Raw genomic sequence first — 13397 nt, forward strand, 5'->3', positions numbered from 1 at the left:
TTCTACTTAGTTACTCGAAAAGCGACTTTATGTTGTGCCCTCTTAACCGCGGTGTGCGTCTGGTCCCGCTGATGGCTTGTGGTGGTAAATTGACACGTTTGATTTTTTAGCAAGACCTCTTAGCTGTGAGCCGTCAGCTCGCTTGTTACCACTTTGCAGGTTTGCCCTTTCGCATCGCAAGCTATTTTTTAAGGCTTGCCACGAAATGGACACAGCAAAATGTAAGGCACAGGATGACTTGCGCGAGTCCTGGATTAATGAGCTGCACGTCCTGCAGCCTTCAAACATGTCGCTCAATTATTCAATTAAGACCCAAATTTGGCGTGCGAGTTTTCATTTCTATGTTAATTAACTATCCACCTTCTGAATGCCTATACCGAGACTCACATACTGATTGTTTTTTGCAAGGAAGAAGCTAAGCCTTCAACTGTTTCTCAAGGCTTGCTCTTGAAAATATATACCGCATCTTTGCCTGTGTCTGAAAACTTGCCCAGCGAGCGCAACTAGCGCGTGCGCTGTGGCAGTGACAATTTGAACTATTTGAACGTGTCCTTCACGTGTAAAGGAAGGTGTTTATCAATTAGCGTGTACAAAATCTTAAGGTAAGCAGTGGAGGCTCACCGGGTCTATCGACGTCTGGCGTCACTATTGCGCCTCTGAGTGTGGTGACGTGGCCCAGTGCCGAGAAAGTCATCACGCAGCTGGCCACATTGCACAGGATTGCGTTGATCGCCAGGAACACATGCGACCTGCCAAGCGGAGCAGTGGTTAAGAGAGGTTTGCGTATACAATCACCTAAACCTCTCACGAGCTTAGCGCCGAAAGAAAGGATAAGAATAGAGCAGCAGCAGGGAACGGCGTGGCACTATTTTGCTTTAATAAACCAAAATATAAACTTTTTAGCGCAACCTAGAGCTAAAGCACATAAATTTACTTAAAAAATATGAGAAACAGTATATGAATTTATAGTGCGATTACAAGACCGTCATGACTGTTATCTTTTTTTCACGCTACTGATAACCGCAGCTGAGTACTCGAAGTGTCATAACAGTGCCCTGATAGACTGTCACGACTTAAGGAAGGGACAGAGGAGCACTAGAGACCTCAGGCGGAGGGCAAGGCAACGGGGTGAACCAGTGAAACAGCAGGGTACCCAAAACAACGGCAGGCGTACTCGCCTTTGGGTTTCCTGATGTATGATCACACATCTCGAAGAGCGCATTAAAACACTTCGCAGACAGCGCTGCCGGAAATCCACAAATATCGTTAAGCTTGGCCCATGGTAGTAGTGTGCCGACGTTTTCAACCTAAATTATTTTCTGATCATGAACGACTTCAAAGGCTTTGGCTGTTTTAGTTTGAAATGAGATAAGGTCGGAAAACATATGTGTTTTAGAGTCTCAGGAAGCCCATGGAAACGACAGCGGGCCAGACGATTCTCCACTCCATTGCCTACCGTGTGACGCGTCTTCTAGTAATGGTATCTCCCTGATAATGAATAAGTGTCTATATGGTGACGCTTCACGACAACCAATGGTAAAGCCCCTCTTTAACCGATGGTGATGGCACCTGGCGGATGCAGGGTGCCCATAGAGCATATGTGGCCATACAGTATGAACTCATATGTCCGGTGACACTGCATATTATAGGTACAATACGAAACCCATGTTGTACCCATATGCGCTTAAATACACATGCATTTGAACTACACATACTCCTATATGCTATGCAAGGAGCGATATCGGTCTTTTACTATAAATTCATGTGTGCCCTATATGAAACCTTATGAATGCTTTTTTATAGAGTAAGGGCAACTGTCAGGCAGTAGAGGGCGAAATCGGTTAGTTCAACGAATTTAAAGCTTATGGTTTCTAACAAAACTGAAGGAAAGCTGAAATGCTTGAGTAGGCGAAGAGTGAGCACCACAGATGCGATAGCACGATCTTTATTGGACGCTGCACAAGCCTTCCAGGATAGCTTCGCCAGTCACAGAGGCCTGCTCGCTAGTGAGTTTTTGAACACCTAGCACGTTCATCCATACCGAGGCCAATAGGTCTGAATAAGGAGGAGATTTATAGGTAGCGGGCCAGGAAAAAGTGAATATTTCAAATTAGCCTATATTTTAGGGATATCGGGGTATGCCAGAGACGAGGTCACGAAATTATGCGAAGTACGACAGTTACAACGTAGGTGGAATTAGGGATTACTGAGGCTGGTTTCTGTCCTTATGCGGACGAAACCTTGCTGATGAAGACCACGACGATAATGGTGACAGTGTCATTGTTCCAGGTCATATCTAGATGTTCAGCCGAATACCGTGAAGTGAGGATTCATTCGCTAAAGCTCAGCTCACCAGCGAGTGTCCTCAAAGAAGTCATTGCGGCTCGATAGGTAGTGCAGCGGTCCAAACCACACACCCAAGGTGAATACACTGTGCTGTGCCGCCTGGTGCCAAACCTGGGATGAGAGAAGGGGAACCTGAAGTACTAACATTGGGGGATAACCGAGTAAAACGATACGTAATTCAAAGCACACCTAAGGGTGGCACTAGTAATAGCCTAAGTGAACACATGAGAAAAAATGAAGAGACCGTGCTGAAAGCGGTGGCCCTGTGGTAGAGCATTGGCCTCGCATTCGGGGGGGTACCAGGTTCGATCCCTGGTGCCGCCTGATATCCACCTGTTTTCAATGAGTACAAGCGTTCCCTCGGCCTGGTGCTCGGCTCTTTGAGGCGAATTGCTTGTTAAAGGGGTTCACATTGATTTTAATTACATGATGTCAATGTAAACCTCTTTCTTCGCTGCTGGCGGCTAATTTTTAAAGCACTTTATTTGGTGTCTGGCTTCCGCGAATCTGTAGCAATATACACAAACAATGTCCGATGTGCCTCTCAGGACACCTAACCACATTAGAACCCACTTGGAGCAGAATCATGATTAAGAGTCCTACAAAGTTTTCTGAAGGCAGACGCCAATGACACTTTGCAGGCATGAAGGGATACCCATCTCACACTGTTTTTTTTTTTTTTTTTTTACTCTTGTCATTGATAAGTACAGTCGTTTTCAAAACTATAGAGCCCAGGAGGTCTGCTTCTAATCCACTTCGTCCGGCTTGAAATGTATTTCTAGTTTTCAATACCTCTTGATAGTAACATTTTGTCTTACCCTCCGAATAGGAAAGACCTCCACTAATGCAAAATTACCGCCTCTACAAGACTCAGAAACAGACCCCCGGGGCTCCACACCTTTGGCAAATGCTAACAAATGCTGTACATATAACTCATCTTAAATGAAGGATGAAGTGGAGAGTGTTTTCGACTCAAAAGCCACTTTGAGCTCTGTTCAACCTCCTTCACTGTTTCACACATCCAGACTACACTGCTGGTCTCGCCGCTGCTCCCGTCACTGCCCCGGCAGCTTGACCACATTTCACCAAAGCGGTACATGCCTAAAGATAAAAACTGACATGGTTACTTTCTTGAGCCATTAAAAATGTTTGTTCCAGTGAAGGCTGCGGCCGATACATCACTCGCACATGCCGCTTCCGGGCATGTTCTGGAGAGCGCTGTTAGGGCACGAGACAGTCATTTCTTTCCTCAGTTGACACCACAACGAACTCCTCATACAGACCCTCCTAGCGTGTTCGCATCTATCACAATGGCCGCAGCTGCCTTACGTCGTTCCCTCTTCTCGTCACTAGCATAGCCACAAATCAGGTGGTTCAAAGCACGCTGTTACAATACAGGAAGCTCCGGAAGCTCCCTCTTCTTACTATGGCCCACGACACGGGAAGCTCCAGCTGTACGCATCAATGTCGACACTAGGTCGCAATCATCGAATGACGCCAGCATGAAGAGCTAGATTAGAAACACTGCGTCAGCAGTGACAGAGGCGAAATCGCGCCCATGTTTTTCTTACCGAAGGCGTAGCGAAAGCCTTCCAATCGACAGCGAAAAGGTACCGCAGGCCCTCTACAGCGTTGTCCAGCAGCAGCATTCTGACCACCACCAACAGTAAGGAGACGTAGCAGAATGGGACCACAACAAGAGACACCTGGAAAGAAATAGGCGGTAGTATGCGGCATCTCCTCTCCATATTCAGTTAAGGCGTCTACTTTAGGTAAAATAGAAAAGAAGACTAGCAACTACCTTTTAGGTGGCCTATATATATGAGAGATCTACCACATTATCGCCTTTATTAAAAGAGTGATCGTGATCTGATCCCTTTCAACGTCTATGCAACTAATTTCACTCAGCTGGAAGAAGCAATACTATTCATGTCTAACAGAAATTCATTTGTCTGCGAGCCTAACCACCGGTACTAGTATTTGACAATGCTCTAATCTGCAGATCTGAATCAAGGAATTGGCTTTATGTTTTGTGGTAATGCTTGAAATCACTTTCGTCCGTTCCACATTAGTGAATATTTTTCAGGATTTCCTAGAAATCATGGCCTTTAGGGCACATCTTTGGGTACTTCATCATTCGTGTACCTAGGCAAATGTTTTCACTGTAGGCGTTTCTCTCCATCGTGACACATTCTGTCAAATTTGGGAGCTCTGTCATGATTCGTTCGTACGTTCATCGATTTAAAATGTTCCGTTTTTGTTGGTTCAGTTCGCTCGGTTTCTCCGGGCAACATTGTGTTTGCGACGTCATAGACATCACATTCCTATTATTGCCTGCTCTCCACGTGATAAGCAAATTTAGAAGCTTGCATTATTGATCAAATATCATTTCATAAACTGCGTCATGAGTTATAGTCTCTATTTCCGCCATTCAACGGGATTGCGAGTGTTTTTCTTGTACGATGTCATCGATTCGTCAACCGGAACATCGCCTCTGGCAATGATACCACTTCCGGTTTCAGCTTGCTGTTTTTACTTTTTAAGGAAAGTTCTACATCACAATTTTGAAAAATGGTTTGCGTATCAGAGGCAGGGAACACTGAGAAATTTGATGCAGTTAATAACTTCAAATAAAGAAATGAAACACCGAAGTTGCCCTTCAACGGCCAAATGAATCCTTTTCTTACATTCACTTAATGTGCTATATCTGGTTTGGTTTGGTTTGTGGGGTTTAACGTCCCAAAGCGATTCAGGCTATGAGAGACGCCGTAGTGGAGGACTCCGGAGATTTCGACCACCTGGGGTTCTTTAACGTGCACTGACATCGCACAGCACACGGACGCCACTCCGTTTCGCCTCCACCGAAACGCAGCCGCCGAGGCCGGGATTCGATCCCGCTTCCTTGGGCACAGTAGTCGAGCGCCTTAACCACTGCGCCACCCCGGCGAGGTGCAAGGCTCCATGCATTTCAAAAGTTCTGAGGCCTGAAAAGTTGTATAGTTTTTGACAATATTTAACTTCATCATTTTCATGGGCCATCGCTGTCATTTATAAAAAATTACATAGAAAGTTTGCATCGTCTCTTCATTTGCCTGGACAAAAAAAGAGAGCTTTCGGAACAGCTGTAGCAGTTGTACCATCTTTAGTCGGCGGCAGGATAACAAAAGAGACATTGCGAAAAAAAAATTGTCATGGAGAGTTGTACAGCAAATCTGCAAGTTCATGTGATCGGCGTTCGCATCAGTGGCAGTCCAGACCTGGAAACGTGCTTGCTTAGTACAATTAGCTGGCTGCCGAATTGAAATTGAGGACTGGTCAAAAGGTCCATCTCCCAATGTGACGCCACATACAGGGGTGGATTTGACAAACAGAGGTTTTCTTTTCAGACATTTATTATAAATAAATGTTTTCTATTTATGAAAACTTATTTTTACCGCTTCTTTTCATATTCTACTGCGGAATGCACAATTTTTCAATAGAAAATAGTTCCTTTAGCAGAATATTATAGGTGCGCTCACATTAAGAAGGTTCCGCACTTTACTCCTCGAACAAAACATTTCCGTGCACTGTTAAAAAGTGGCCATTTTTCATATGCATGTTTTCGAACAATGCCCTTCGGCGAACGCCAATAAGTGACAAGAGAAATAAAATATCGATTATGGCAGCCACAGGTGATGCAGAGCTCGCAAAAAAGTGGCGGAGTGCTCACCTTTGTGAAGAACTTTGCCAGACCGCAGAGGTGGAAGAACACCATCAGCCACACGGCACCCACGTAGGAGATGAGGTCTAGACGGAACTGGCCGAAGTGTTCAACGCCTGGACTCATCGTCAGTACCCGCTTGCTGCGCGAATGTTGCGCACATTGATTTACAATGCTCTGTGAGAGATGGCTGCATAATGCAGTTACGCGCAAGCACTGCAACAGTCTACAGTTGCCCTGTGACCTCCGACGAATGTATTTACAGTGTTGCAGCTCGCCTTAGTTCGTTTTGATACCATTATTATCTGCATGCGAAGGGCCACTCTCTCTGATAAGCCTTCTTGTGCGGCAGCCAAGGCCATCCTATTCCCGTAAGTTTCCTAATCCTCCCAACGTCACTCTGTTGCCTCTCGCTAACTTTGCTGTTCGCTTTCTCCAGAAATCAGCTGGCGCAGGGGACATCGGTTACCATAGTCCTGCATTTCCATGCCCTGCTCATGCCCTTTTCTTCTTGATCTCAATCACGAATGCCTTTCTCTAGTTTCTATACCAAGCCCATTCCGCTCTCGCAGTGAATCAGTGGTTATGCAAACATTCGGGTGATAACCCAAAGGTCGCATGATCAAATCCTAGCCTCGGTGGTCGCCCTTCAGTGGAGGTGGTCCGTGTGTTGTGCGGTATCAGCGCACGCTTCGATACTGAATATTATCTTCTCGAGCCTTCAATCAAAGGCGGCCCTCATGGCCCATACCTTGTTTCGGTGTGTTAGATCCGAAGTCATGCGTGATTCCACATGCCACAATTATGCACTGCATGCTTTTTGTCAACGTTATATTGCAAGCATGTTTACTGCCACCACGGATATTTTATTTACTATTGATTAACTCTAGTCAACATCTGTCCATAACCTGACAGTATCTGCCAAGTGCATCAATCCTGTTTTCCAAAGGCAATTAATTTCGTCCCAACTATTGTATTTGCATAACAGGATCTAGCTATAGTAACTGTCAGGCAAATGTATTATCTTGTCACTTCGAAAACCTCATTGTCAATATTGAGCGGTGTTTTTTTTTTTTTTTTTTCCCTGAGTAGTCCAACATCACTTTCAGTTTCATTCCGTTCCTTCCAGTCTTACTATTCTTCGCTTGGACCAACACTGGCATTGAGACGCTGTAGTCTCAGCCCCGAAATTGCACTAATTGTCTGCTTCATTAATCTTTGCTAATGAGCCATTGCGCTATCTGCTTCGGCGACGAACAATATCAAAGTCAGTAGCAGCTTCTCAGACGCATCTAAGCACATGTCCCTTATTGTTTAGACTTAATGCGCAAGAACAAGCCCCTGGAATTGCTTCGAATTTCAGGTTTGAAACTTGCAATAAGTATAATTTGACGAAGGCTCTGGCATTGTTTCCTGGAGTCAATTCTCAGCCTTCCTGCTAATTGCGATTGCTATCGCACGGTCATACTGCTGCTTCTCTCTGGTGCCACCGGAAAATGTACAGCCGAGCGCTGTCGGCCGCTTGTGTCAGCGTGGGCTCAGCACTCACTAGAAGAACTGCTCGGAGGAGAGCAGCGTGGCGTTCTTGCACTGGACCGTGTCGTTCACCGGCATGGCGGGAAACTTGACCAGATGCTCGGCGTCCGGGCCGCTCTCCACGAGCCCCGACATCAGGTACACAGGAAGCCTCGCCGCGCGACCGCACAGTGCCTGTGCGACAAACGGCAGCGCTCTTTAGGCACAGCTGGAGTTCACGGATGCTTCGAAGACAACGCTGAATGAATTCGAGCTGGCAGTCACCAAGTTTTATTCTAATCGTTCAAATCGCGCTTCATTATAGTTCCATCGTACAAACTGTTTGCCGCACTGTAAAACATAAAACTTTCTTGTCCAATCAGGGCCGGACTAGCACAGGAAAGTACTTGATGTGCATGCGCAGTGTTGAACCATTTTTGAAATAATTAGTGCAGCAACTATAAAAAAACTTTTTAATGTGATAGCGTTAAGAGCCCCGTGTTGCATTTTCGGCGTCGGCGTTGCAGTTGTAACGCAAAAATCAGAAAAAATAAAGGAACAATAAATGTTTTGCGGAAACCCGCGGAGTCGAGCACGGCTCCTTCGCAGTGCAAGGCGAGCACGAAACCACTCCGCCACAGAACCGCATTGCTTCTCTCCGAATAAAGGTGGACCTAATGTATGCATTGCCTTGTGACTGTCAGCTAATGTTTAGACGTGTCATTGGAAAGAAACTAATTACGGAAGTAATAGTCAAGCGAGTAGAAAAGAGCATTTCCGCTTTGCTTACCTGCAATGCGGCGCTCACTGGAAAATTCCTTCGATCATACGGCGCTGCCACTACAGATGGCGCGAGCCGCCGCCCGATTCAAAGCAACCTTTAACAAAAAAAGAACTTTTTTTCTTGCGTTGTTTGCTTGTCCACTCCCCTCTGTAATGTTTCGGCGCTTGAGGGTATCGAAAATAAATAAATATACATCATTCATTGTCTGCAAAGCATTGTTGTTTAAACGCTGTCGCGTATCTCTTAAAGGCGAAGTTTAAGTGTCCTCAAGGTTTTTGCTTTTTACTTTGCAAATTATAACGAATGTTTCAGTCATTGATTTTCTTTAAGAGGTCTGCACGAACTAGCAATGCGGATGCCTGCTGCGTAGTGGTGCGCTGCCGTTCATGAATATGGCATCCGCCCAGCCGGCTGACGAGTCACACGTGCACCACTGTGCACTGGTTCTTTTTCATTCCGTGGCATGTAGCCACATGTTGCAGGATGACAGGCGCTGATGAATATATGTATGCAGCGGCAGCATGTACCATTCCGATTGGCTCGGATCGGCATAGGTTCCTTAATGCTACAAACCACTTGTGGGATGAAATAAAAGTTACACCACTATCTGAATATATCCGTCAGTATATTTATTCTAGTTCTGCCACCCAGCAATACACCCCACTCAGCGCCTCTGAAGCTGAAGCTCCTCTTTTAAGATAATTTACAGCCACATCAACTGAACTTTACTTCTGAGTAATACCAGCTCTCCATACCTTTATGAACTGCAGCTATCACCTTCAACCGTAACATGTGCGGAGGAGAAACACATGCGAAACTTCATCACTAGTTTCATGTCATACCCTTAGTCGTGTGCGAACGGTTTCGATACAAGGCAAATGGCGATAAGCTGCCTTTATCCTCAACGTAGAACACATCTCAATAAAAAGGATGCACCAAGTCACACCGAATATATTATAAGCCCTGCAGGGATGGCGCAGTGGTTAGGGCGCTCGACTTCTGCGCCCAAAGATGCGGGATCGAATCCCGGCCTCGGCGGCCGCTTTTCGATGGAGACGAAAAGCAAGGCACCCGTGTGGTGTACGATGTCAGTACAGGTTAAAGAACCCCAGGTGGTTCTGGAGTCCCCCCACTACGGAATCTCTTTAGGACGTTAAACCCCACAAACCAAACCGAAGATATAGAGTCGTCACGTTTCAAGAGTTCAGCAGGATATCGCTGCTGACTGCACCCACTTTCCAGATGTCTGCTTGGCCAAAGCACTTTTAAACAGACCAACACGTGCAAGTGCACAATCAGAGAATTTAGGCCACGTGTGTTCTGCTTCACTAAACACTTTTACAGGGATGAGGTCATGGACAACCAGACTGATAATCTACTCGTGATTGAGCCAGCAAGTGCACATCAACTAAGTACCAAAAAAAGCTGATACACAATAGAAAGTATTTTAGGAGCAAGAAAAACAAAACTACCTCCACTAGCACAAACACATTATGGTTGGCTCACAGTTTTCTGCTTCGAGGGACGCTGAGGAGATCATTATGGAATTTTTGTTCTCTTTAAAAGCCAGTATTCAGTTCTTTTTTCTGGCAATGATCGAAGTTTTACCTGGCAACGGGGCGATATTCGTCGCCCGCTGTCTGACTCTTCGTGTGAAGCACTTGGTTATTATAATTTGGAAGTGAACTGTGATGCTCCCGGGTCCTCAAGCACACGCAAAAACCGGTCTAAAAGTCACTGAAGTTTTCGTGAACGGCAATGGATTTTTATTCTTTTTTTACCGGTTCTCGCTTTTAAAGATCTGCGTTTTTAGTGATATCAGCCTGCGATCCATTATAAGCCGGTTCTCTATCAATGCTGGGAAACTGCTGTTAAGCAAATGTATATCCCTTCATGAGTCGACGCAGGCAGTTTCGAATTCTGTTTAGGTCAATTCGCTCAATTAATAAATATGAACTATGCAAAACGGACACGTGGAGTAGCAAGCGAGCACGTCCGTCTGACCCCGCGTCCTCTGGATCATCTTCGCGGAGTTCTCTCAAATCAAGCTAAGTTAAACTCCACTCGTCTCGCGCACACCTGGGCGTCCCTGAGGCCGTAGCAGGCGGCGTCAGCACCCCATCCGGGCCCGCAGACGGTCCACGGCAGCTCCGGGTACAGCACGCTGTCGCAGAGGTAGAGCGTGACGTATGCGATTATCACCGCGTTGTACACGCTCACCATGACTGCGCAGTAGCATCCAGCCATGCCTATACCTGCGAATGGAAATTACATCACAGGCCACTTCTGCGTCATTGTAAAAATACCGCATCCTCTCTACCAGCTCGGTCCACCTGGGGGTTTGAAGTCTGGGGGAATTTATGGCGACAACGGGTGTCCTAACAAGATCGGTCCGACACAATGTAGAGCCAGTTTCACTCGGCTAAAAGCATCCCAAAAAATATCAGCTTCTTTCTTCAAAAACGAAGTGACAAGTCGCGCTCCGGTGGCTTTGAACAAACCGAAATATAGCAGTGCTTAAACGTGGTTAAGTCAAGTTTGATCATTTCTGTTTTACTTGGTTTTCCTATTACCACGTGTTCAGCTGACGTCACTGCGCGCCTACCACGTGGTTTCTCACTTTATTGCGAATTATCTACCTCTTCAGGTCAAAGGTCCATAGTCATGGTCAAGTGATCTGTTAGCCATGTGGTCATGCGCCAGCTGACTGTAGCTTAACACACAGGGCGATACGTGTCCCAGGTTGACCTTGGCTCCGCTTCAGGGTCACCAAGACAAAACCAAGCCGTTCATCAAAAAACCTCAATTGCGGCAATATATGTGAACAAAAGCCCATGAAAAAGTTGGCTCTTCCGTACGTTTTATCTCGGAACGTATATGAATGTAAATTACCTATATACATATTCCTGTTTCGACTGCATTAATGCTTTCAATATATTCGGAGAGCTCTTGTTTTATTACTGTGTAATTATTGTTTCGGCTTTTTATTTTCGGCACGAAAAATTCCTGGAATTCTTACATGCTAAAGCGGCCGGTGGTGGTGGAAAACTTTTAGAGAGAGATAAAATGCATGAGGTAATGAACGAGCTGACCCTGCGGGGTCCAGCCCTCAGAAACCCTAGCTGGAGGTCCCTATCCAGGACCCGAGTGGCGTGCGTCACCTCTCCGCCTCGTCCAACTAAGGCCCGTTGAGAATGCAGGTCAAAGTAGCCGAGCAGGATCGCGTCCCAGTGCTTACGGGTTGGGCTGGGATGAGGGGGCATAGTGGAATTGGAGGGACAGGCCAATACCATATAGTATATATCCGAGGACTCCATCCCGCAGTACGGGGAGCTGCCAGAGAAAGCAGGGTCAAAATGCTTTAGGGCTGCCGGGCATAGCAAAGCATTGGTATAGAGGCGCAGTAGAAGCCGGTCATCCGCCTTTGAAAGGCCTTCACATGCGCAGGGGTAAAGAATGTGGCTAGATTGGCAGTCATTTACGATATTTGAATGCATAGTCCGTATTAAGATCAGTGTCCTGGTCGAAGGAGGAAACTTCTCAGAGAGAGAGCGCGTGGGCGGCAGCTTCGGTAGCCTCGTTTCAGGCCAGCCCCTGGTGAACAGGGACCCAAATAATATAATTGTGAGGGGTCCTCAATGTAGGTGCTATTTTGAAGGATTCCATATGCAAGATTTATTGATTGAACGTCTTTTATTGTATAAGAAGGCTCATGGCCATGAATGGGGGTAAGGGGTGTAGGCAGAATCTTCACTGTTTTCACAGGTAGTCACTCAAATCATATTGCTCTGACCAGGCCAATAAGGGAGCCATACTTTGCAAATATCATTAGTGTGTTAGCATCAGTTCCCAGAAGGGAACGGTAGTTCAGGCGATAGGGTTCGATCTCGGAGCGTCCAATAGAAAAAGCAGGGCAATCCCAGAGTAGATGAGATATGCCGCCGCGCGTTATTTCCTCTGTATACTGACGCCAGCGTCTGACGTGTAAGCCGCATGGGCGATGAGCGTATTCAGTATAAGGTGTCCGGTCCTGTTCAACGTTCCGAGAGGCCCCTCGCGAGTAGGAAATTGTATATTTTGAGTCGAAGTGGGAAGCAGCCAATGCTATGGTGACCCTCTCCGCGTGAGTTACGTTGCGGGCCCTGAAGCTAAGACCATTGACTGCTTTCGCCGCATGAAAGACTACGGCCGTGCACCATCCTCTATGGTGTGGGCCGGAGGTGTCCACACAACGCTGGGTTTGGAACCATAATGGCGTGCCAGAGCTTCCGCCTGCGCCAGGCGCTGGCCATCGTAGTCTTTGCGTGTCATTTTGGCGGGAACAGGGCGCAGGCGGAGGGCGCATCTCCGCGATGCTGGAATGCGCACGCGTTCTTCCATAATGTGGTGTGTGGGATGTGAAGGAGCCGCAGACGAGGGGCGCACTCACCTCGTCCCAGAGGCAAGCACTTCCAGAGAGCCCTGATGCTGGAGCCGGAAAACTGGGCGAGGGCGATCTCGAGCTGGCAGAGGGGCATGGCCAGAACCAGCGTCATGATGACGTAGCAGATGACGAAGGCTCCTAATCGAAAGCCATCCAAAGAGGAAGAGATGTGCGTCAGCAAGCTTCATTTTGACATAAAAGTAGTCATACGAGTTGCAGAATATATAGGCACCGCTCTGAAATGGCAAACAGTTTTCCAGACATCATTAGCCAAAATGCAATCGCATAATGGCTAAGTGCATAGTGAATAGGAAAAAGATACCTTCCCTACAGGCTGCTGCTTTGTCAACAGAACTGTTCCGCTGATGTAAAATATCAAGGTCAAATTATACGTTTGCTGAGGGTTTTACAAAGAGGTCACCGGTGGTAATAGTGGACTCCCATATATCTGATTACTTTAACTGTTAGAACACGCAGAGGAACGCAGAAACTTGACGTGAGGGCTTCCAGCACATCAAGATATTTTGTCACCGACAACGGCACGAACGATTTGACTTTGGCAATACACTCAGGCTACACACTTTGCGAGAAGCTTTTCAGCGCACATATTTACTCCGGATTTCCGTTTT

General features: G+C 46.6%; 1 protein-coding gene across 1 annotated transcript; it reads right to left on the reverse strand.

The window, feature by feature from the left end:
- Positions 1–7594: 7594 nt before the first annotated feature.
- On the reverse strand, positions 7595–12880 carry LOC146178823 (sodium-dependent noradrenaline transporter-like). The gene is made up of 3 exons (XM_084579805.1): positions 12775–12880; positions 10425–10600; positions 7595–7756 (listed from the first exon to the last, which is right to left on the reverse strand). The coding sequence occupies exons 1-3, from the start codon at positions 12878–12880 to the stop codon at positions 7595–7597; spliced, it is 444 nt and encodes a 147-aa protein (XP_084435931.1).
- Positions 12881–13397: the final 517 nt, after the last annotated feature.

This window comes from Amblyomma maculatum, chromosome 9, assembly GCF_055883805.1.
Source record: "Amblyomma maculatum isolate TAMU_Amacu chromosome 9, ASM5588380v1, whole genome shotgun sequence".
Lineage (NCBI taxonomy): Eukaryota > Metazoa > Arthropoda > Arachnida > Ixodida > Ixodidae > Amblyomma > Amblyomma maculatum.